The sequence below is a fragment of the Panthera leo genome, chromosome B4 (assembly GCF_018350215.1).
Source record: "Panthera leo isolate Ple1 chromosome B4, P.leo_Ple1_pat1.1, whole genome shotgun sequence".
NCBI lineage: Eukaryota > Metazoa > Chordata > Mammalia > Carnivora > Felidae > Panthera > Panthera leo.
Genome location: NC_056685.1, coordinates 129,086,572 through 129,109,910, shown reverse-complemented (window position 1 = coordinate 129,109,910; position 23,339 = coordinate 129,086,572). Strand labels below are relative to the sequence as shown.

General features: G+C 57.2%; 1 protein-coding gene across 3 annotated transcripts; it reads right to left on the bottom strand.

Moving 5' to 3' along the window:
• Positions 1–1,198: 1,198 nt before the first annotated feature.
• Positions 1,199–21,184, bottom strand: MCM5 (minichromosome maintenance complex component 5). 3 transcript variants are annotated; one of them, XM_042947672.1, is made up of 17 exons: positions 21,130–21,184; positions 20,754–20,928; positions 18,761–18,887; positions 18,544–18,672; positions 15,479–15,651; positions 13,448–13,603; positions 11,880–12,046; positions 11,365–11,536; positions 10,842–10,953; positions 8,836–8,979; positions 8,449–8,514; positions 8,082–8,258; positions 7,319–7,431; positions 6,006–6,134; positions 4,646–4,788; positions 2,675–2,802; positions 1,199–1,527 (listed from the first exon to the last, which is right to left on the bottom strand). In XM_042947672.1, exons 2-17 carry the CDS (start codon positions 20,918–20,920, stop codon positions 1,426–1,428), a joined length of 2,205 nt encoding a protein of 734 aa, XP_042803606.1. In that variant the 5' UTR covers positions 20,921–20,928; positions 21,130–21,184; the 3' UTR covers positions 1,199–1,425. The 3 variants fall into 3 exon arrangements, with proteins under 3 accessions (XP_042803606.1, XP_042803605.1, XP_042803604.1); XM_042947671.1 differs by having other exon boundaries at positions 21,120–21,180; XM_042947670.1 differs by having other exon boundaries at positions 21,079–21,176.
• Between the last annotated feature and the right edge of the window lie 2,155 nt (positions 21,185–23,339).

Genomic DNA, 23,339 nt, shown 5'->3' with positions numbered 1-23,339 from the left:
AACGAGGTGTATGCACACACACACACACACACACACACACACACTATCCAGCCATAAAAAAGGAAGTCGAAGAAAAATATTGTATAACCTCACTTATACATGGAGTCTTAAAAACAAAAAAAACAAAAAACAAAAAACAAAACAAACACCTCAAGAGACACAGAGAATAGATGGGCGGTTGCCAGAGGTGGGTGGTGGAGAGTGGGCAAATGGGTGAAGGGGGTCTAGGGGTACGTACTTGCTAGTCAGTCAGCCATGAGGAGGTAACGCACAACATGGGGACCATAGTTAATACTGTCTTATGAATGTTTCAAAGTCGCCAAGAGAGATCTTACAAGTTCCCATCCCAGGGATGCCTGGGTGGCTCCGCTGAGGGTCTGACTCTTGATTTCAGCTCAAGTCATGATCCCAGGATCGTGGGATCGAGCATCGTGTCGGGCTCTGCGCGGAGCATGGAGCCTGCTTAAGATTCTCTCTCGCCCTCTGCCCCTCCCCCACTCATGCTCCCTAAAATTAAAGTTTCCATGACACACACACAAAAATTAACTACTTGTGGTGATGGATATTAATTCCACCCCCCTCCCTGCCCAAGAAAAAGGAAACGGCAAAAGGCATATCCTCAGACCCAGAGAAGTCGATTGCCTCAGCCAAGGCCACACAGCTACAGGGAGCTCATGGGGAGCAAACCAGTGCATACAACGCTGGCACCTCCCCTCTCAGCCACTTTGCTCTAAGGCCTGTGGGAATCCATGTCCCCGAATCCCAAAAGCCACTGGCGTCTCACCGCACTGCCCCGTCCTCCCTGAGCACCTCGCTGTCATTATCCCGAACACAACCCTGCAAAGCACGTGCTAGCTTCAGCCCTTTACGGTCCGGACACTGAGGCACAGAAAAGCGTGGGGACTGGGCGGGCCTGAGGCAGGAGCACGGCCCCCGCGCCCCCACAGGCTCCGGGGAGCAGCAGAGCCCATCTTGCGCACCCCCCGGGAGCCCTCCACAGGTCCCGGATCTGGTGGGATTCTCAACCGCTGCCGGCTGGCGAGCAGTTCAAGAACCCGGAGCACAAAAGGGAAGGGCGCTGCCCAAGGGCCTGAGGGGCGGACGCAGGTCAGATGCCCCGCTCGGTCTGGCTCCAAGACTGGTCTGCAGGGCAAGATGGGGGCAGGGACGGGCTACCCAGTGCAGAAGCCCAGAGACATCCAAACGCACCGTGGCTTTATTATTTCAACAAACACCAAAAGCACGCCTCCTGGACCTGCGCCAGAGGCAGGCGCCCGGAGGTGGCGAGGCAGGGGGGACGCTCCTTCCTCCAGGGCAGGTGGAGAGCGCGTGGGAAGTTCAAGATGGCAGCAGGGAGGCGGAGGGCAGTGACGTTCGGGGTGCGGGCCGTGCGGGAGGCACGGGCAAGTCCGAGGCCGCGAGGGCTCACTTGAGGCGGTACAGGACCTTGCGCTGCATGCGATGCTGAATCTCGCCCCGTCGGAGCATGAGCTGCAGGACCTTGTGGATGGCGTGCTCCGGGTATTTCTGCGGACGCAAGGCTGGATGCAGGAGCGTGCCTCCAGAGGGGACCCCACGTATCCCCCCTGCTCACAGAGAACTTCCGGTTTATCAAAGGCCTTCACACCCATCTCCTTGGCTCCCGCGAAGGGCTCACACCTCCTGAACTCTACTACGTGCCAGGCACCGTTCTAGTCTTTGTACCTCAACTCACTCCACCCCCACAACAGCCCCACGCAGCCGGTACTGTGATTACGCTCATCTTACGGGCCAGGAGCTGAGGCACAGAGAGGCTAAGTCACGTGCTCAAAGTCACACAGCAATTAAGTGGCAGACCTGGGCCTTGAACGGAGTCCACCTGACTCTAGCACCGAAGCTCTTGACCCCCTAAACCTCCCTAAGCCCCAGTCTGCTCACATATAGAACGAGCGTGGTACCACCTGCTGCGTGAAACTGCTCTAAGATTCAAATGACATGACGTATGCTAAGAGGAGCTGAAATCAGAAAGGCGTGGATTGTTCCTGTGGTTTTAAAGACCACAAGTTGGGGCGCCCAGGTGGCTCAATCGGTTAAGCGTCTGACTTCAGCTCAGGTCATGATCTCACGGTTCGTGGGTTCAAGCCCTGTGTCAGGCTTTGTGCTAACAGCTCAGAGCCTGGAGCTGCTTCCGATTCTGTGTCTCCCTCTCTGCCCCTCCCTAGCTTGCGCTCTGTCTCTCTCAAAAAGAAAGAAATGTAAAAAAAAATTAAAAAAAAAAAAAAAAGACCACAAGTTCTCCACAGCACCCAGAAGGCCCCACTCCTCTCTGGGTTCTCGAACGTTGTCCTCCATGAACTGGAGACTCCCCCTCCTGACTCTGCCCCTCCCCACCCCACAAAAGCCAGGCAGCGAGGGCAGAGATACACAGGAGGTGCTGGGGGAGCCTGGGTGTGGTGGTACCAGAACACCAGCCCCCCGTCCTCTCCCCTGATGGGACAGAAGACCAGCCCTGCCCCAGACTGAGGCCGTCTCTAGGGGATGAATGACGGGAACAGGTCCAGGGCGAGGAAGAGCCACCTCATCCCCATCCCCAACCCAGGCCTGTCAGCTGAGCAACAGGACACAGGTGCCGGGTGGGTGGGAGGCAGGCCGCGCGAGCCCCCCGCTTCCCCCCCCAGGCCACGGGAGGGCTTACCTGCTTGGTGAAGTCCTGGATGATGCTGTGCTCCGACACCTGGGAGCCGATGGCAAAGCGGCGCTTGAGCTGTTTCTCGATGCGGCTCAGCATCTCCTGGTCCTCCTGGCTGGTAAAGCCCTCCACCCCTGTGGGCAGAGAGAGACGGGTAGGTGGGGACGGGGCACCGGAGACCTCAGTCTGCTCGTGGTGGGAGACCTGAAGGGACGGGGCCCCTGAGCCAAGAAAGGGTGGCCGGGGAACGGTGCATGGGGGACAGCACGGGCCTGTGGAGATGGCTGGACACAGCCGTGAGTCAGGGGACACAGCACACCTGTGTGGAAAGATGCTCCAGGCAACGGACTGGCAGATGCAAAGGCACAGGGGTAGAAACCCGACTTCATTCGAAACCCAGTCCAGGGGCCAGGGACGTGGCCAGACCGGCGACCAGGGGCCAGGTCCTGGGGGCCCTAGGCCATGGCACTGGTTTTGCTTTGATTCTGGGAACGGCCAGGGGAGGGCTCTGAGGAAGGACGTGGGCGGACTTGGAGAGAGAGCCCGTAATACCTGCACCCCACCCGGCTGGTCAGGCAGCAGGGACAAAGTTCCTGGAGGAGCAGATCTGAGAGAGCCGAACCCACCAGTGCCCCAAGGAGGGAGGGCAGGCTGCCCGGAGACCACGGCTGTGAGGTGCCCCAAGGGGCCCAGGCAAGCACCAGGCTCACGGCTCACATCTGCTGCTGCAGGGCACATTCCTCCTGCTGACCAAGGCCTACAGATGCCCTGGGGTTTCAGCTGAGGAGAGGGTGGGGCACGGTCAGCGGAGCCACTGGGTGGGGGACCTCAAGGCTCCAGGATGAAACGGATCTGCAAGGCAAACTGCTACGCAGCCTACGACGCCCAGCTCAAACCTCGCTGTCCCAAATCACACCTGACCTCTGGCCATCAGCAAACCCAAGAGCCCCCATTAGCAAATTTCTCATGTTGACGGGAATCCCCTCCAGGGCAGAGACTGAGTCTTCACCAAGGGGAGGGTGGGGGCGATCAGGCCCCTCACACCACCCAAGACACCGGCCACACTCACCCTTGAACATGCCAAGCCTGCTCCCTCCTTGGAGGCGTGGCATTCAGCCTCCCCCTACAGTGTCCTCTCCCCCTGCCCTTATTTCCTCTTTTCACACCACTCCTGAATAATGTCACCTCCTCAGAGAAGCCCTCCAGACCATCTTCCTCCAACATATCCGGCCTGCCAGGATCCCCCCCCGCCCCTGCAGCCCAGTGCACTTCTGACTGCCTGAACCCCATCTATCTGCCTTTGTCGAATCTCTCCCCATCCAAAATGAGGCCCGCACGGCAAGGACTTGGAGATCTGTTCACTCCTACACCCCTAGCACCTGGAACGACGCCTGACAAACACCACACCCTGCTCAGTGAAGGAATGAATCTACTCCCAGGAGAGTCTGGCACAGTCAGTGATCCAGAAAAATCTGTTCAAAGACTGAGCCTGAAGCAGATTGTAGGGCTTATGGCAGTTTGACCTTCCCTGCCCTCCGGGCCGAGACCTGCATTCCAGCTAACGAACAGCAGCCTTGGCACCATGAAAAGGCCTCTGAATGACTGTCTTATTTCTAAGTGCCCCGCCTGGCTTCTCGGGGGGGTGGGGGGGATGTGGGGACAGCTGGAAGTAAACAGGAAAGAGTTCTGGAAGCACTCAGAACGGTTATGAGCTCACAAGGAGTGCCATCGTTCTCAGATGAGGTCAAGATGACAGTTCTTACTAATTAACTGGGTCAAGAGGATCGTCTCCAAGGGTGTGGAGAGAAGCCACCGCTTGTCATCGTGGAAGGAAGTGGCTGGGGCGGAACTGGGAACGGGGGCTCACCGCCAGGAGGACGCTCGGCAAAGGCACAGACGCGACACATGCTCCGGGCCTCCCGGCTGTGGCCGCCCCCCTGCCCCCCCCACCCAGCTCGGGTCCCTGCGCCTGCTCACCTGACAAGGTGCCGGACAAGGCAGCGTCCAGCGTGGACACCTGGAAGAGCCGCAGAGCCTCCTCCACGTCCGCCTCCGTGGCAAAGGGCTGCAGCTTCATCTTGCTGAGGGCCTCGGCGATGCGCACGATGGCCTCCAGCTGCCTGCGTGGGAGCAAGGGGACGCGGCGGGGACTCAGCTCACCCCCCGCCCCTGTCCCAGCACAGCAGCAGGGAGGTGCCTGCCCAAGGTCTCAGACTATGGGGGAGACTGCTTGCGGTCCCCATGACCCTCAGAAACGGAACCCCAGGGGCGCCTGGGTGGCTCCGTCGCTTGAGCGTCCGACTTTGGCTCGGGTCGTGATCTCATGGTTCATGAGTTCGAGCCCCACGTCGGGCTCTGGGCTGACAGCTTGGAGCCTGGAGCCTGCGTCGGATTCTGTGTCTCCCTCTCTCTCTGCCCCTCCCCAACTCGCGCTGTCTCAGCTCTCTCTCAAAATTAAATACACATCAAAGAAATGGAACCACAATTTTTACTCCAGGATGTGGCGCCCAGCTCAAATTTGACATTTCCCAGCCTCTCTGGTATCTACATGTGTCTATGTGACTAACGTAGGCCAAGAAGATGGAAGTTCAAACATTTTGTGGGAATTTCAGGAAATGTCCTAAAGAGATGGGCCCTTCTTTTCCTGCCTCTCCTGTCTCCTGGAATGCAGAGGTGATGGCTGAACTTCCAGCAGCCATCTTAGACTAGGAGGATAAGGGTAAGCATGAAAGAGCCCCACTTGCCAACGACTCTGAGGAGTCATCGCATCAGTCCTGGACCACCCACCCTCTAACATTTTTTACATGTGAGAGAGAAATAAACTCCGATTTATTTACTCTGTATTTTCCATTACATACAAACAAAATCACTTCTAACTAATCAATGCTAGAAACAGGATTCAGACGAGATGGGGTCAAACTCTTCATCACTATCTTCTACTGTATAATTTCACAAAAATGAGGAGTTAACCATGAAAACGGGAGATCCAGAGAAGGAAAGCCATTTCCCTGCAGTCAGTCGGCCAGAGCCTAGGACCCAGGTCTCTTTAACTCCCATGACTGGACCCTTCCCTTTCCCTCATGCTGCCCTGCAACGAGGGAAACCAGACAAAATTCAGAAAACAGGGTCCCAGGTCTTCTCAACCTTAAAACAGGCCAAGAAGTACATACCGTGAGGGTTTATACTCCCAAAAGCCTCCCTGACCCGCAGCCCTCACTACAGGCCTGCGCTGTGCGGTGAGCAAGGGCCCCCAGCCCTGGCTTGCGAGGCACACCCTTTTGTAAACCGAGGAGGCCCATGCAGCCCTCCTGGGCCCGGCCCTCCCGCGCCGGCTCACCGCACGGTGATGGGGATGTTGGAGCGGCGGTCGCTGTCCCTCTCATGCTGCCGGGCTCCACTCCGCATGATGATATACCGGTTCTTCAGCTTCTCTGCAGCCTCTGCCGACAGCCGGGGGCCACACTTCCTGCAGGATGGTGGGGAGCAGCTGACACGAGGCCAGGAAGGGTTCTTGGGGCACCCACCATGCTGCCCAGCCAAGGGACAGTCACAGATTCAGGGGAATACTCAGATCACCTAAGGCAACCCTCATCCTGAGGGTGAGAAGACAGAGCCAGGAGGGAGGAGTCGACTCCCCAAGGCCACCAAAGACCTGGCGTCAAGATGGGGCAAGCCTCACAGCTGGGGCCCGAGCCTCTGAGGACGGGGCCACAGGAGCTCAGAACTGTGACAAGGACCCAGGACGGGAGTCATTGCGCCACTCCATCACTCCAAGGGTGGGTAGGGGGGAACTGAGGGACCTACCGGACTACAGTGCTCCCCTCCCACCGGAGGGGCTCTTGAAGACTCCTCCACCCTCAGGTTTTACCCCCAACAAGAGGCCACCGAGGCATATGTCCAGCGTCTCCACACCGTGGCTAACAGCACAGCCCGTGGCGCCAGGTACCTGGGTTCAAATCCTTGCTCTCCTACCTCCCACTCAGGACCTTGGACAAGCTACTTAACCTTTCCTTCCCTCAGCTTCTTAGCCGCAGCCCCAGTAAAATGGATTCTTATGGTCCCTCAAAGGTTTAGGGACAGGGCTAAAGTTCGCTTACACGTGAAATACTCAGAGAACACCCGGCACAGGGTAATTATTGTATGTAGGATTACAGTTACTGGCCGGCTGTGAAGAAAACAGGAATAAAAGTCTCAGCTGCCATTTCCCGAATGTTGACTCGGTGCAGGGGCTCTGCCAAGCACTTAATCACCGTGCCATCATTACAAAAACCCTAGGCAACACCAGTCCAGGAAACGGGAGATTCAGAGGGCAACTGACTCGCCCAAGGTCACACGGTGGGGCGGACGTGCCCCAGAGCCCGTGTGCACGATGTCCACACTGCACCGCCTCCCTGCATGTGAGAGTCGAGCTGATCTTTAAAGACCTTCTGATTTTTACAATCTCATTTTAGAGATGTGGCAATGTAAGCCAAAAGCCACCGAGTGACCTGTGCGAGTTCAGAAAGGAACCTAGCCAGAACCCTCAGGAGGGCTTCACTTGTAAGAAGGCATCCCTTCTTGTAATCCCTCGTAAGAAGCAGGCCCAGGGTCTCTCCCACCCTAGGAGAGCCAGGCAACCCCACTCCTGCAGGGCCCATGCCTAGGACTCACGCTCGGCAGTAGGCAATGAACTTCTTGAGCTTGGCCAGGTCGACCTCACCCTCCACAGCCTGGGTCTGGGTCAGTGCACTCACGTGCAGAGTGACGACGTGCTTGGCCAGCATCTGGGGAGGCAGAGGGGACACTGGGTCAGCCCACAGGCCCTCCCCAGCCTGGATCCCAACACAGAAGTTGAGCAGGCAGGAAGAAGGAGCTGGTAGGGCCAGAACTCGTGGAAAGGAGGAGGCCTCTCTTTCCTCAGGGTCTGTGAGCCAACCAGACAAAATCACAGAGCTGCCAGGGCCGTATAGGCCACAAGGAGAGCATCTGCCTGAGTACAAGCCTCCAGCAGGGAGGGAGAGCAGAGGCAGAAGCAGAGAGCTCTGACCACGGGGCCCCGGATGCAGCTGAGCCACACGCCTTTAGGCTTGCCCATTACATAAACCACTACTTTCTTCCAGAGACGTCCTGGCCAGAGCCGGGCTTCTATTATTTGCAGAGATCAACTTCCTTGTTTCGTATACCAGGGGCTGAGGCCCGGGGAGGGAATGACTGACCCAAACCGCACAGCCTAACACACACAGGAGGCAGGACTGGACCCCCAGTCCAGTGTTCTCTGTCAGCCACAGCCACCCCTCCTGGGCTGCCCACTTACGGGCAAGTCGGCTTGATGGTCAGGACTCTGGGCCAAGCCCTGGTGACCCTCCCCCAGAACTGCGGCCCTGGCTGGACCCGGCCCTGTGAGCCCTGTGGCCCTGGCCGTCTTCAAACGCACCACGTCCCTCTCCTCGTTGTGCTCGTCCTTGACAATGAAGATCATGTCAAAGCGGGACAAAATGGTGGGCATAAAGTCGATGTTGTCCTCCCCCTTCGTCTCATCCCAGCGCCCGAACACCGAGTTGGCTGCAGCCAGGACGGAGCACCGGGAGTTGAGGGTGGTGGTGATCCCAGCCTGAGGGGAGAGGGAGGGAAGCAGATGGCAGAGATGAGAACCCGGGGGCACGTCCCCTCCGTGCGTCCGTGCACACGCGCCCCACGACCCCAGGCCGGCGGCTACTGCCAGCACTGGCCCTGGCGAACAGTGGCCCCCCGCCAGCACCCTCCCCACGCACGCCGGGCCAGGCTGGACGGGGGCCACGCACCTTGGCTATAGAGATGGTCTGCTGCTCCATGGCCTCGTGGATCGCCACTCGGTCGTCTTCCCGCATCTGTGTGGGACAGGAACGTCTGAGGCCCAGGCACGGGGGCAGGAGAGCAGCAGGGCAGCAGGAAAACCACAGCAGCTACCAGTCAAGCCCCAACTCTATGCCTGGCGGATGGCAGGAACGTGGAGACCTCTCGCACCAGTGACCACGAACCCACTCTCCAGATGAGGAAACGGAGGCTCAGAGAGATTAAACTACTTCCCTCGATAACAGGCCCGGAGACTGACCACACCGGGCTCTAAGTCAGAGGCGGTTTGTGCCGTCTGAGCACAGGAGGCCACACCTCCACCTTCCAGCTGCCAGCCACGTCACCATCAGACTCACCTTGTCAAACTCGTCGATACAGACGACCCCACCGTCGGCCAGGACCATGGCCCCACCCTCCATGATGAAGTTCCGGGACGAGGGGTCCCTCATCACTGAGGCAGTCAGGCCTGCCGCGCTGCTGCCTTTCCCCGATGTGTACACCTGCAGGGAGAAGGGGAGGGGTCAGGGCCCTGCACATCTCCAGCTCCGCGCTCTGACCCCAGTAAGGCCGGGGCCCAGACTGATGGGGCTGGCTCAAGCTCACACACCAAAGCCGGCCAGAGCCCAGGACAGAACCCCAAGCTCCTCCCCTGGGCCAGGAAGGCAGCCCCGGCACCAGTCTGGCCCGGTGGGTGTCCACACGCGCTCTTCACCTGAGCCCCGCCACAACCCTGGGAACCGACCCTCAGGGGCCCGGCTCACAGAGGAGCAAACGGAGACCCGGAGATGAAGGACACACTTCGAGGTGGCCTCAGGGCTGGGACAGGGACGCCTGACCCCCAAGGAGAAGGCTCCCCCGCCCCAGTCCCATCATCTCTGTACAGACTCGAGTACCACATGCTGCCCCTGTGGCAAGTCCCAACCCAGGTGGCCTTACGGTGTAAAATATGCACCCATTTCAAACTTAGCCCTTAAAAAAAGAAAGGATATGAAGTATCCCACTGCATTTTTTATGTTAAGCTACAAACTAAAACAACACCGCTTCCGATATATTGAGCTACACACAATAGTAAGATTAGTTTCGTCTGATCCTTTTAGGTCTCTAACGTGGCCACCAGAAACTTCAGCCCACTGGGGGCACCTGGCTGGGCCCAGAGAGTTAAGCAGCAGACTTCGGCTCAGGTCATCTCACGGTTCGTGAGTTCCAGCCCCGCATCGGGCTCTGTGCTGACAACTCAGAGCCCGGAGCCTGCTTTGGATTCTGTGTCTCCCTCTCTCCTTGCCCCTCCCCCACTCGTGCTCTGCCTCTGTCTCTGTCTCTCTCCCAAAAATTAACATTAAAAAAATTTTGTTTTGGGGCGCCTGGGTGGCTCAGTCGGTTAAGCGTCCGACTTCGGCTCAGGTCACGATCTCGCGGTCCGTTGAGTTCGAGCCCCGTGTCAGGCTCTGTGCTGACAGCTCGGAGCCTGGAGCCTGCTTCCGATTCTGTCTCCCTCTCTCTCTGCCCCTCCCCCATTCATGCTCTGTCTCCCTCTGTCTCAAAAATAAATAAGCGTTAAAAAACAATTAAAAAAAAAAATAAAGAACAACAAAATATTTTAAAAAATAAATAAATAAATAATTTTGTTTTTTTTTAAAGAAACGTAAGCCCACCCCGATGGCTCATGGCTGTAGTGCACACATGCTTGTCAGGCTGCTCCGGCACAGAGCCCGTGGCATACTTCCGGTCTATCCAGACTACAGCTCCCGCTGGCACAGCCCTGTCCCACTGGCCACGATGGCCATCCCCGCCCTCTCTGAGCCCCCAGGCCCCCAATCACTGCACAGAGCACCCCGCCTACCACACACCTGGGGTCAGATCCCTGTGCTTGCACTTACTAGCTGTGGGACCCCGGGCAAGACGGAGCTCTTCTGTACCCGTTTCCTCCTCCTTAAAGGGGTCACAACACCCACCGTGCAGCGAGCAGAAGGTCAGGTGAGTAAATGTACGTAATGCACTGCGAGCAGGGCCCGGCCCTTAATCTTCACGTGATTATTACCAACATTATGGCCCAGTGGGTAGATAAACAGAGTCTCGGGGACAATAGGTGACTTGCTTGCGGTCCGTGACCAGCCAGCTACTGGCCAGGCAGAGATCCAGAGCCTGTGCTCTCAGGCCGCACTCCACCCACGGCCCCAAACCGACCCACACCCATTGGTTCCCTTCTTCCTCCCTCTGTGCCGTCCTGACCACAGGCAAGAGGAACGAGAAAGAGATTCTGGGAAGCCAGCTGCCCCAGGGGTCCTGGGGACCCGGTAGCCCTGCCTGCAGCCTGCCTTCCTACTGGGGTGGCCAAGCAGAGCAGTGAGCCCTAGGCACTCACCCCGATGGGAGAGCACTTCTCCACAAACTTCAGCAGCTGGGACTTGGCCGTCCCCGGGTCCCCCAGCATCAGCAGGTTGATGTCTCCTCGGCGGGTGAGTCCATCAGGGAGCCTGGGGGAGGACGGGCAGGTGGGCGAGGCTGGCACTTGGGCTGGTCATGGGGAGGACTGGCAGTTGGCCCCCCAACCGGGTTATCACGAGCCTCAGAGCAGCAGGCAGCCAGGGGCTCCGGGCTGAGACCCTCGTTCACAGCTGCCGTGTCCCCTAGCCTTGCCCATGGTAGCAATGGGGGAGACAGCTTGCCTCCAGGGCACGGACAGCCAAGGAAACGGGAGACCACAGATGAACCACAAGCCAGCTGACAGCAAGCCTGGTTGATGGGGAAGGAGCCTGGGAGTAGCAGGCAAGGCTGAGGGTCCCAGGAAAATGAAAAGAACATTCAAGTCCTGACCATCAGCAGCTACTCTCGTAGGAGCCAAGTTACTCATCCCCTCCAAGATCTGGAGGGACCCAGACCCCCACCTCTTTCGGGAGCCCCCAAACAGCAGGCAGGCGATGGCCTTCTTCATGTCCGTTCCACCGAAGATAGACGGGGCGATGCTCTTGGAGATGACCTCATAGACATTGGGCAGGGCGGCCAGGCGCCGGAACTCCTCCTCCTCCTGTGGGGTCACGGGCCCGGCAAAGCTGCGGCCTGGGTGGGCCGGGGAGGGAGGGTGTGTGAGTGCTACGTGAGGGAGACCCTGGCCAGCCCACCGCCCGATCAGGGCGCCCTGCGGGGCAGGGCCTCAGAGCTGGGACGCCACAAGCCTGAGCAGAGACCCCGGTTCTGCCCCTCAGGAGTCGGCCTGTGCTCAGGGTCCAGTAAGTGAGGGGAACGGGTTCTGAGGAGCTAGGGGACTAGATCGCAGACGCCCTTGGGGACCGCTGGGAAGGGTGGGGACGGGGAAATCAGGAGGCCCGGCAACGATCCAGAGGAGAGATGACAGGGGCTCGGCCCAGAGTGCAGCACAGCCAGGACCCCAAAGCCAACTCACCAGAGCCATCTGTGTCCACCTGGATGCCCAGGACACGGATGTAGGAGCTCCGGATGCCCACACCCACCCTGTCGCGGCCCCTGCTGGAGGTCAGGCCAAACTTCTTGATGGAATAGATGCCCATGATGGTGACCCTGTTCCCGGGGACGACCTTGTCACACAGGTACCTGAGGGAACAGGGAAGAAGGAGAAACAAAGATGAGGGCCTGGTGGGGACAGGGAGGTCTCTGACCCGCTCACCCACCCTGTCACACTCATGGTCCACCTTATCATCTATACCAGAGGCCTCCCCGCCTGAGCTGGCTCCAGCTGGCTCCGTGTTGGCTCCCCACCCCTTCACCAGCCCCATCCCCGTCCCATCTGCTGTCAGACTCGCCGCGGGCTCCCCAAGCCTTCCTCCTCAGGCCCTCCAGCCTCTCTGCAGGGGCCACCCCCACTTCTGCCTCTTCACGGCCCCATGAGCTCCGTTCCGTCAACTCGTTTTGCCTCTGGACTTTCACATTCTCTTCTCAAAACGAAGGTGCTGGAAGAAGGCAGTCTCCGAGCCCCTCCAGCCAGAGCTGGAGCAGTGGGGACGCTGGGGTGTACATCCGGACCCTGTCACTCAGAAGTCACCGCTCATCTCTGAGCTTGGGGGGGTGGGGGCAGCGATATCACGGGATCAAGAGAGGAAACAACCCAAAAGTGCTTTCCGTGCGGGAAAGAGTCACATGCCACCAAGGAGCGTCACCATCACTGTCACTGTTCTGAGAGGATTCTAAGGCCCTTCTTCCCACACACCACTGCTTGAGTCTGGATTACAGACTGCTTGGAGAATAACCTAATCAACAACAAACACACAATTTGTATTAAGGAACTATGCTAAACACGTGCATCTTCCAATTACCACCTCCCAGCAGCCTAACTAGAGATTCAGGACCGTCATTACGCCCGTTTTCCTGATGAACAAACCGAGGCTTTGCCAACTCATGTAACTCGCTCGAGTCTGACCTCTACACGTCCCACTGCCACTGACGAAGCTAACAAGACCTGTGGATCCACGCCTCAGGAAACCACACAGCACAGGACACCTGCACGCACACCCAGGTGCACCAGCCCAGGTGACGAACCCCCATCACGGCGCCAAGTCTTCCGCTCAGGTGGCCGAGAGGGGACCAGACTCTAGAGTCAAGCACCCTCCCCTCCTTCCCGATCCTTCGGCAAAACCCAAGGAAGAGGGTGAACAGAGAGCCAGGGATGCAGGTGAGGCAGGGGCTCTCCGCTGCGGGGACCCCCCCCCCCCCCCAGGAAAAACCCAGAACCGGAGCCCTCACGGAGCCAGTCGGCCTCTCGGGGTTCCAGGTCCAGCACCCGCACAGCAGGGGCTACACGCCCTCACAGACTCGGGGACGACAGGACGAGCGGAAACATGGGAGGCACCAGGGTGCCAGCGAAGGGGTGTTCCGCGACGAGCCACCCTCTCCGCCCACCACACTCACTCGGCCACACCCAGCACCTGAGCTGGGGACTCGGCCTGGCCGCCGCCCCGGTGGGAGCCCCTCCCTGCGCCCAGCCCCAGCCCGTGTCACCTGTCGCAGTAGAGCTGCATGTGCCTGGGCATCTCGCCGTGAGGCACCGCGTCGGGCAGCTCCTGCAGCTTGAGGGTCTGGAAGTCCACACACTTACACTTGTCGGGCATGATGAAGTAGGGGTCCAGCGGGCACTTGGGGCGCCCAGCCTGATCCCTGCACAGGGGGAGGAGAAAGGGTCACCAGAGCTCCCCCGAGAACCCAAACCCCAGGGAGCCCCCCCCAGGAGTCGGTGACAAGCTCTGGCCCGCGGCAAGTTGAGGGTCTCCGCAACAGCGGGGCAAGGCCCTGAAAAGGAGTGCAGCTCTGTGGGGTACCACGAGCCAGGTGAGGAGCAGGGAGGTCTGCTCCAGGCCCGGCTCCTCCCCCTTGCGGACAGGTCACACTTCCAAGCCCCACGAGGGTCTCGGGGTCCCCACAGGTAGAGGAGCCAAATCACCAGTGACCTTATGGAACCCCCGCTCAAATCCCAGGACCTCTCGGTGAGGGTCTGGGCACCTGAAGACCATCCTCAGGGTCCAGGCCTCTGTTCACCTCCACGTGACGAAGTCACAGTTCAACCATCACAGAGGCGTTAGAGCAGAGCACCCCCTACGTGCCAGACACAGTTCTACAGGCCAGGGACACGGCAGTGCGTCCCTGCTCGTATGAACTTATGGTCTAGTCAGGGAAGAAAAAGCCAGCCAACGAATGACTCCGTGACAGGACGACAGGCAGTGCTCCATGCCGTGAAGTCGGTGGGTGACAGAGTGACTGGGCACGCACACACCCAGTGTAAGCTGGAGGCCTGGGGGAGGACCTCTGTGAGAGGACAGAAGAGAAAGCTGATGGAAAAAGTGAGAATGTGGACTGTGGAGGTCAGAGGAAAGAATGTTCCGGGCGGAGGAAACAGCATGTTCAAAGGCCCTGTGTTAGGAGGGAGGCAGCGAGGCTGGGTCCAGAGTTGGGGGAGGACCGGAGGCCAGAGAGGGCTGTGGAGGGCCGTGCGGGCCAGGACAGCGCTGGTCTCTGGGTGACACGGAAACGGCTGGGTCACCTGCGGCTGCAGAGTGGAGAACAGACTGGGAGATGAGGGTGGGCCCGGGACTCACCACTCCAGGTGAGAGGACAACAGACATGCCCAGGAGGTTAAGAAAAGGTCTGGTTCTCTACATGCAATCTTAAGGGCAGAGCCAAAAGGACTTCCCAGAAACATTCTGAGACCGAGCACTTGGGCCTGGGCACCTGAAAAGATGGGGCTCCCATCTGGGGCGGGGGAGGGGAGCTGTGGAAGGACAGATCTGGGGGGTGGGATGGAGGTCAGGTCAGTGTGGTTCAAATCTGCAATGTCCCCTGGGCACCGGCTTGGGGGCATCCCGCCCACAACCAGGTCTGACTCTGGAGTTCAGGGGAGACACATGTGAGTGTCGTCTGCACGTGGATGATTCTTAAAGCCCGAGACCACTCAGGGAATGAGTGCAGAAGGGAGCATGGCTGAGCCCAGGGCACTGCCGACACTTTGGTCAGGTGGCTGAGGGGGACCAGCAGAGGCCCGTGAGCAGCCTGAGAGAGGGCGTGGGCCCTTCAGACCAGGGGTGGAGATCATTTTCTGTAAGAGCCAGAGTATAAACATTCGGTGTTACGGGCCAAGAGGCCACACACGCAGTCTCTACAGTGCAAATGTGGTCATAGGCAACGTGTAAATGAACAAGCGTGCTATGTCGCTGGCCCGGCTGCCCCAGCAAGCCAGTGTGCTTCAGAAGACTCCAGACAGACTCATCCCCCTGGAGTGCTTTCCCCTTCGAACCCTGGGTTCCCCGCACAAGTTGTCTGGACGTGCCGGTGGGAACAGAACTCACCAATGGAGAAGGACGTGGCCCCTGGTTCTCAGCCCTGAGCCCCAGCGCACCCGCCCGCACCACCCCCACAGGGCACGCCTCTGCCCCAGCCCCTCTCCCTGCAGGCGCTGCAGGCTGGTCCCTACGCTTCCCGTCTCCACTCAGATGTCCCTCCCCCAACAAGGCCCTGGGGCCCCCCGCAAGGCCCACTCACGTGTTGCACTTCCTAGGCAGGGCGTAGCCCTCCAGGCCGGGGCGCATGGCGATGTTGCTGAGCGTGTTGCGGCAGCTGCGGCACTGGATGGAGATGCGGGTGGCCTTGGCTCGGACCCCAGACGCCGAGATGATGATGCCAGGAATCTTTACCAGATGCGACATCATGTCCGACTGCAAGAGAGCCATCCAGAGGGCGGTTGATTAAAGGGAGACAGGGACCCCAGAGAGTGCACGGGAAAATCTTTTTCTCACGTATGCAGAAGTACTGAGAGATAAAGTGGCACTTCTGTAATTTATTTCAAAGTACTCTGGCAAAAAAAAAAAAAAAAGAAAAAGAAAAGAAAAAAAGAACAAAGGCAAAATGTTAACCACTAAACCTAGGTGAAGGTATATGAGATTCATTACACTATTCCATTTCCATGTGTAATTTTCCATAAGACAAAACAAGAAAAGTTCCTTTCAGGGGAACCTTGCTGGCTGACTCAGTAGAACATGTGACTCTTGATCTCAGGGCCTTGAGGTGAAGCCCCACGTTGGGTGGAGGCTTCCTTAAAATTAAAAAATTAAAATTAAAAGGACTTTAATATTTATTTTTGAGAGAGAGAGTGAGAGACACAAAGCACGAGCGGGGGAAGGGCAGAGAGAGAGAGGGAGACACAGAATCCGAAGCAGGCTCCAGGCTCTGAGCGGTCAGCACAGAGCCCGATGCCGGGCTCGAACCCACGAAACCGCGAGATTGTGACCTGAGCCGAAGTCAGACACTTAACTGACTGAGCCACTCAGGAGCCCAAAATTAAAAAGATTTTTTTTTAAAAGTTCCTTTCGCTATCTTTTCTTCCAGTTCCCAGTGGCTTTCCTGGGACAGGCAGGCTACAGGTTCATGCTGACACCCCCTCCACCAAAGCCTGGGAGATGGGAGGCGGAGAAGGAAAGAGGCTGGCCCCCTCTGTGCTAAGTAAGGCCACATGTGCCCACCACAAGCCGGGGACACCGGAACTGTTGGAACCACCCCAGAGCATGTTTTTCAGACAACAATCTACAAAGACACGGGCACCTGGCACTCCAGAATCCCGAAGGACTGGGGTAGTCTCAGCCCCTCCGAGCCATCCCTGACCAGCGATCCTCCTAGAGAGGGCTCCTCCTCTACTGTAGGAAACCCATCACCTGAAGTGGGTCATTCAATGTGTTCTCCAATGAGTCTGACAGTCGGAAGCGTGTCCCTGGGGGGAAGTGGAGGCTTGCCTCCCTCATGAGACAGCTGCCCCCCAAAACAGGTCCAATCCCGCTTCCACAGAAAAGCGTGATACTGAGTTTAATTCCAAACATAGTCACGGAGCCCTTCCCTGGTGCTGGGAATAGATAAAGCCGACAAGCTCCAGAACTCACAGCCCTGCTTCGGGAACAGACCTGCATCGTGCCAGCCAAAGGCGGCTTGACAGGGACCCCCAAGAGAGCTGCAGGATGTGGAGTAGATCTGTCAAGCAAAGACCAGAGCATGGCCTTATGAGTATGACGCACGATGAGGAGGTGCCATTAGCTAAAAGGGTGACATCTGGGCCCCGCTATGGAGCATGCCGAGTACAGCCAAGTGCATCACCTCCTTAGATTCTAACCACCACCCTGTAACGGAACGACTAACGTCACGACCATCACTTCCTGCTCACTGCTCCCCTGGCTCTCACTCCTGCCAATTTTATAATTTGTCCTCCACGTGGCAGCCAAAGGGACTGTTTGCCAATGGAACCAGCCCACTCGAATACCTAAACACCCCCTGCTTTCCTACCGCGCTCCATACAGAATCCAAGCGTTTCCATGGCTGGAAAGCCCGGGCCCTCTGGCCTCTTCCTCCCTTCCCCCTTCCTTCCCTCAACCCTCATGTTCACTGGGGTCCAGCCACACTGGTTCCTTCTTATTCCCTGAAGCATACCACTGTCCCCACCTCAGTGCCTTTGCACCTGCTTCTCCTTGAGCCTGGAATGTTCTTCCCTTGGGCTGTCGTGCAGCTATGACTCACTCAGACTCACTCCAACATCACTTCCTGAGAGAGGCCTCTTCTGACCGCCATCCACCTCCTTCGGCCACTGTCATATTTACTCGCGTTTCTCTTTCCTTCATGACTCCTATCACGGTTCCTGAAGTTATCTCAAAGTCCTGTATCTGTCTCTCCCACCATAAGCTCTGTGAGAACTGAGTCCTGTCTGTTTACATGAGAGTCTAGCCCACACGTGGAGCACAGCAGCCTTCAGTATTTGTCAACTAAAACAAATAAACCCCTCAGATGCCAGCCCCTCCTGCTTCCCGATCACTCTTAGCCTCGCCGGCTGTCCTTCAGCATGGCCTTGACCATACATACCATGCCCCCCTCACCACTCAGGCTTTGTCCAGGCTGTACCTCTGCCTCCCTGGAATGTTCTCCCAACTGTCTGCCCACTGCTCGGTCTCCGCTCAGATGGTTCTCCACCAGGGAAGCTTTCTGTCTTTCCCACAGGGCCACCCCCGATTTCTTCCACTGCACTTAGGAACATCCAAAAATCATCATGGGTGGGGCTCCTGGGTGGCTCAGTCAGTTGAGCATCCGACTCTTGATTTCGGCTCAGGTCATGATCTCATAGTTCGAGATCAAGCCCTGCGTCGGTTTTGCACTGTGCTTGGAATTCCTCCCCCCACCCCGCCCCTCCCCGCCCCTCCCCACCTCGCATGCACGCTTGCTCATTCCCAAAAATAAACATTAAAAAAAAATAGGTAACTAAAATCACCCTGGGTGATATTCACTGCTTTACTCAGGGCTCCCCCCACACCCCACGGGTGGACATAAACCCCACACAAGAGCTTTTTGTTTAGCTCAATGTGATTTCTCCAAGAACCAACTCAATGCCTTGCCCACAGAAGGAGCTCAGTAACATTTGTCCTATGAGTTAATTTTACAGAGGAGGAAACTGGCTCAGAGGTTGAGTGAGCTGCCCAGGGTCACACAGCTGGCACTTAGATCTGCCTTTGTCTGAAGCCCCAGTGCACCATGCAGCAGCCACTGCCACCCTCAGACTAGCCTCTAAGGGGACCCACCTTCAGGCTACGAATGCTGGACGGGCTGGCGTCGGACTTGAGCATGACTTGAATGTCCTGGAGCACCTCCTCGCCAGCGGGCCGGGGCCGGGTCACCTCATCGGCCACCTCCTTGGCAGCCTCCTCCAGCTGAAGAGGAAGGAGACAGCTGTTGGTGACCAGAGCAGGACCGGCCCTGGAGCGGGGAGGGGAGGTTCAGGGACGGGGTCCCACTCACCAGCTGCAAGTGCTCGGCTGGCTGCTTATACAAGTAGTCGGCCAGGTCCTCGTCAAAGCTGGCCAGGTCCTCCACCTCCACTTCGATCCAGTACTCCCCCAGGTTGTAATGGCGCTTGAGTTCATCCCTGCGGTGGGCAGGTGGCAGGGTGGGGGCGGGGGAGGGTGCAGAAGAGATCAACACTGGCCGAGGCGCACCTGCACCCCAAATCTGCCCACACCAGCACCACCACTGCCCGCCCCACCCCCTCCTCTTCCCAAATACACATCGAGTTCCAGGTGGTTCTGTGACATAACCCTGCGGAGGCTCCCTGCTGCCGACAGAGGTATATCCTCCAAAAAAAAAAAAAACAGGTTCCGTGGAGATCGTCCACAAGATGGCCAAAGCACAGTTCAACACTCCAACACAGGGTTGTGTGCACACACAGGTGGGTCTGGGAGACTCAGCTCTTTCGCTGCAGGACTCCCTGGAGCCTTTTACACACCTCAAACCTGGGAGCCCAAAGACAGCAGAGACTGTGTCTGTCTTATCAACCACCAGATGCACTTTTTACAGAGCATCCTATGGGATTCTTGTCCCAAAACACACTTAGGGACCACTGACCTACACAGGGCCCTCTCCTCAGCCTCATCTCAGACCTTATCCCCCCCCCACCCCCCCCCCCCCCCGCCTTATGTCCCAGAGCCACACACAAAATGACCACCCTGGCCCAAAAAGCCCCTTGCTATTATAAAAAGCCACTCCTACCTCTCTGCCCATGCATGCAACTGCCCCTCTCAGGAATGCCTTCCACACCTGAAACTCTTCTCTCAGCTAGGTGTTAAACTTGGGCTCCTCTGGAAGCCCTCCCTAACTTCCTTCTATATTCCTCCTTTTTTTTTCCTTTAATTTCTTTTCATGTTTATTTATTTATTTTGAGAGAGAGACAGAGCACGAGCGGCAGAGAAGACAGAGAGACAGAAAGAGAGAGAGAATCCCAAGCAGGTCCCGCACCGTCAGCGAAGAGCCCGAAGTGGGGCTTGAACCCATGAACCTCGAGATCACAACCTGAGCTGAAATCCAGAGCCAGACACCCAAATAACTGAGCCACCCAGACACCCATATAGTCCTCCTTTGAGGTAACTGTCACTTTGTAATCGTCTCTTGGCCTCTATGCCTTGCTCCCACTGACTTATAAGCTTCACGGACCTAAGAGCTTCTAAAGGGTAAGCAATAGGCCTTTCCATCTTCATACCTCAATGCCTAGCACAATGCTTGGCACACAGATGGTCAATGTCAGCTGGTACATGAATAGGGGGAGGCACCATTTACTGATGACACAGAGACTGTTACTTGGAAGTCACTCAATAATTGGTCCTGCCCAAGCCTGAACCTACAAATCCACCTCTGCCTTTTAAGGTGCTAGGGACAGAGGCTGGACCTACAAGGATCTGACATGATGCCGCTGATTATACAATGACAAAGAGCAGGTTCAGTAGAACAGTGCCTGGCCCGCAGCAGGTGCTGATCAATGGAAGTTGCAAATCAGAATGACTGCATGAATGAAGTAAATAAATCCTAACTACCATCTTCACCTTTCACACCCATAGAGAACTTGAGTTTAGGAGACATCAGAGACAGTACGCGGAAAAACAAGAAGCAAACGACCAGAAACAAGTCATGGGTTAAAAAAAAAAAAAAAAAAAAAAAATCAAAGGACCCTAGGAGCTCTAGCTGGCTGTTAGGAGCCCACTCAACAGGTGACCACTCAAAAGTTAGCTTCAGGTATAACACGTACAAAACCAAAGGCCACAAGGGTGCGGCCGGATGAAGCATGGCTGGGACCCCGATCCTCGGACCTGGGACATGCTCCCTCATTTCTCTGGGCCCGTGTCCCCCGATTCGTGCTCTACGACACTAGCCGGCTCTGAGTGATGACGTGCGACCCCTGTCGGCGCCACACTTGGGGGGGGTCTGTGTGCCCCCCTTCCTCCTGTCCTGCTCCAGCCCGCACCTGTATTTGAAGGTGAAGCCGGTGCGGTCGGTGCCCACTCGGTACTGCCGCAGGAACTCCTTGAAGCGCCTCTGCAACTGCGATTTGCGGGCCTGCCCCTCGTCCGCCGCGGTGTCCCCCCCGAAGCTGTCGCTGTAGAAGATGCCGGGGTCGTCGAAACCCGACATGACTGCGCCTGGCGCGGGGACAAACAGCTGGAGCCGGCGGGGGTGGGCTCGGCTCCGAATGCGGGGCGGGGGGACCCCAGCTCGCCGGCGAGAACGCCTGCCCACCCTGCAGCGCCCTCGGTTGCTGAGACCTGCAGACCCCCCACCCCCGGTCTCACCTCTGCGACCCCACAACCCCCAGACCCGGGTACACCAGCACCTCCACGCACCGCCGCCGAGTTTCGCGGGAAAAAACGAGACGCCGCGTTCGGGCGCCGCGGCCGCTGCGTCCCCATTGGCTCGCTGAGGTTCCACAGCCAGCGATTGGACCGCTCTGCGCCCGCGAGCCCCACCTTCCGGACAGGCCGCTGGAGCGGATTGGCTGCGGGGCCCGTGACGTCACGTCCCTGGCCTCCTTCCGGGCTCCATTTTGCTTGCTGGTCAATTTGGCGCGAAACTTCTGATCCGGGAGGAAGCGGCGGCGCGGGGCGGGAGCCAAGATGGCGGAGGGGAGGCCTTCGCGCCGGGGGCGGCGGGCGCGGTGCGAGGGCTGCCTGCGGACACTCCTCAGGCCTTTTACAAGCCTCGTGAGACCATGTCCGCCTCCAGAGCCAGGGGCTGGGAGAAGTGGGGGTTCCGAAGCTGTCGATCCCGCGCAAACCCGCTCGCCCCCCGCGCCAGGCTCTCCCTGGCACACACCCTTCCAGACGGTGGGGATGAGTTAGAAATAAGTCGCCTCTGGATCCAAAATGGTCCCAGGGGTGTTTTCTTCGACCCAAAGGGTGATTTTTCTTTTTCCATCGTAGACGACTTTTCATTATTTGCCAGTGCTTAAAATTTGCGAAAGTTCACGACCCCAGATACCCAACCTCGCTTGGAAAAATGGGAAGATTTGGTAAAACTTGGCGTTCTCAAGCAGCAGCGAGGGCTGCATCATCTCTCTTCCCTTGTCTTCCGTTCCCACCCTCCACGATGAACCACGGCAAATGTTTCCTTCCCTTTGCCACAGGCATGTAAACCTATTTACTGGGGAGTGTAAAATACCAGTATTTTTACAGTGTGTAACAAAATCAGATAAATCTGAAATTTGCTTTTCTCGTTATACTTCCTGGAAGTCTCTCTGAGGACAGGATAGATTTGTGTCATTCTACTATTTTTATTTTTTTAAGTAATCTCTACACACCCAACGTGGGGCTTGAACTCACGACTCCAAGATCAAGAGTTGCACGCTCTTCCAACTGAGCCAGCCAGGTGCCCCTGAACTCATTCTACTTAACAGCTCATAATTCTCCATAGTATGAATAGAATACAGATTATTCAGCCCTTTTCCTGTTCGTAGAATCAAGATGGTTTGTTTCCCTGTCTGTCCCCTCCCTCTTTTCCCTTTTCACTACAAATAAGGAATATTGACGTCCCTTTCACAGAAAACTGGAAACGAGGCCTATGGTGGGAAGATCTACAGCCGCTATTTGGATGCCTACTCTTTGCAAACATAATGTCATCATAATCAGTGGCTCCTGGACCTGATTGCACTTTGGACTCTCTCAGCTTTTCACAAAACAGGATTCCGGAATCAGAACCTCTCGGGACCCAAGATCCCCTGGGGTGATTCTGACAGCACTGTCCACAGATGGGTGTTTAGACACCCCTGGCCCCTCCACCAGCTGCGGAAGGTAGTTGTATCACTTTCATTTTGCCAGTGAACAAAAGGAGACCAAGTGCCTCGTCCAAGGTTCCAGACTTAGTGACAAAGCCAGGACAAAGTTCTCCAAACTCCCCCGTCATCACGTGCTAGTGGTATAAGGAAACACTTTGTCCCCTGCTTTCTCAACTACACCTTAAGCGAGGGCTTTTCACTTTCCCAAATTGGGAAGCTGCACTATTAATATTTCAGTGGCTCTCATGACTTAGGGAGAAAAAATCAGGGCTTTAGAGCTGGACAGACTTGGCTTAAATCCTTCCTGACCCCCAGAGCACCCTGCGCAGGTTTGCCGCGAGGATTAAACGAGATGACAGGTGGGGTGACACAAAAATCGCTTAGCCCAAATCACAAAACCCGGATCACCCTCCTTTCAAAATAGGAGCTGACGTTGGGCGATGTTGACATTTTACACGCCTCTCGTTTGCTTCTCCAGACAGGCAGGTGATGTGGGTCTCACCGCATTCGTGTTGCAGATGACGGGACTGAGCCCCACAGAGCGAACGTCCACAGCCGCGCTCCATAGCAGTGTCACATCTCACTATAGTCCCAAAGATTCACTGTATCGACTAGATAAATTTTATCCCATAAGCTGCTCGTCGCCGCCTAACAGGGCAATGTCATCCTCAGTAAAGCAGTCCTGCGTCCAACAAGGTTCCGCACAAAGCTGCACACGCCCACTGCCCAAAAGCTCGCCCCCCACATTCCCACACCGGAGACCAACATCCGAAACTGGTTCCT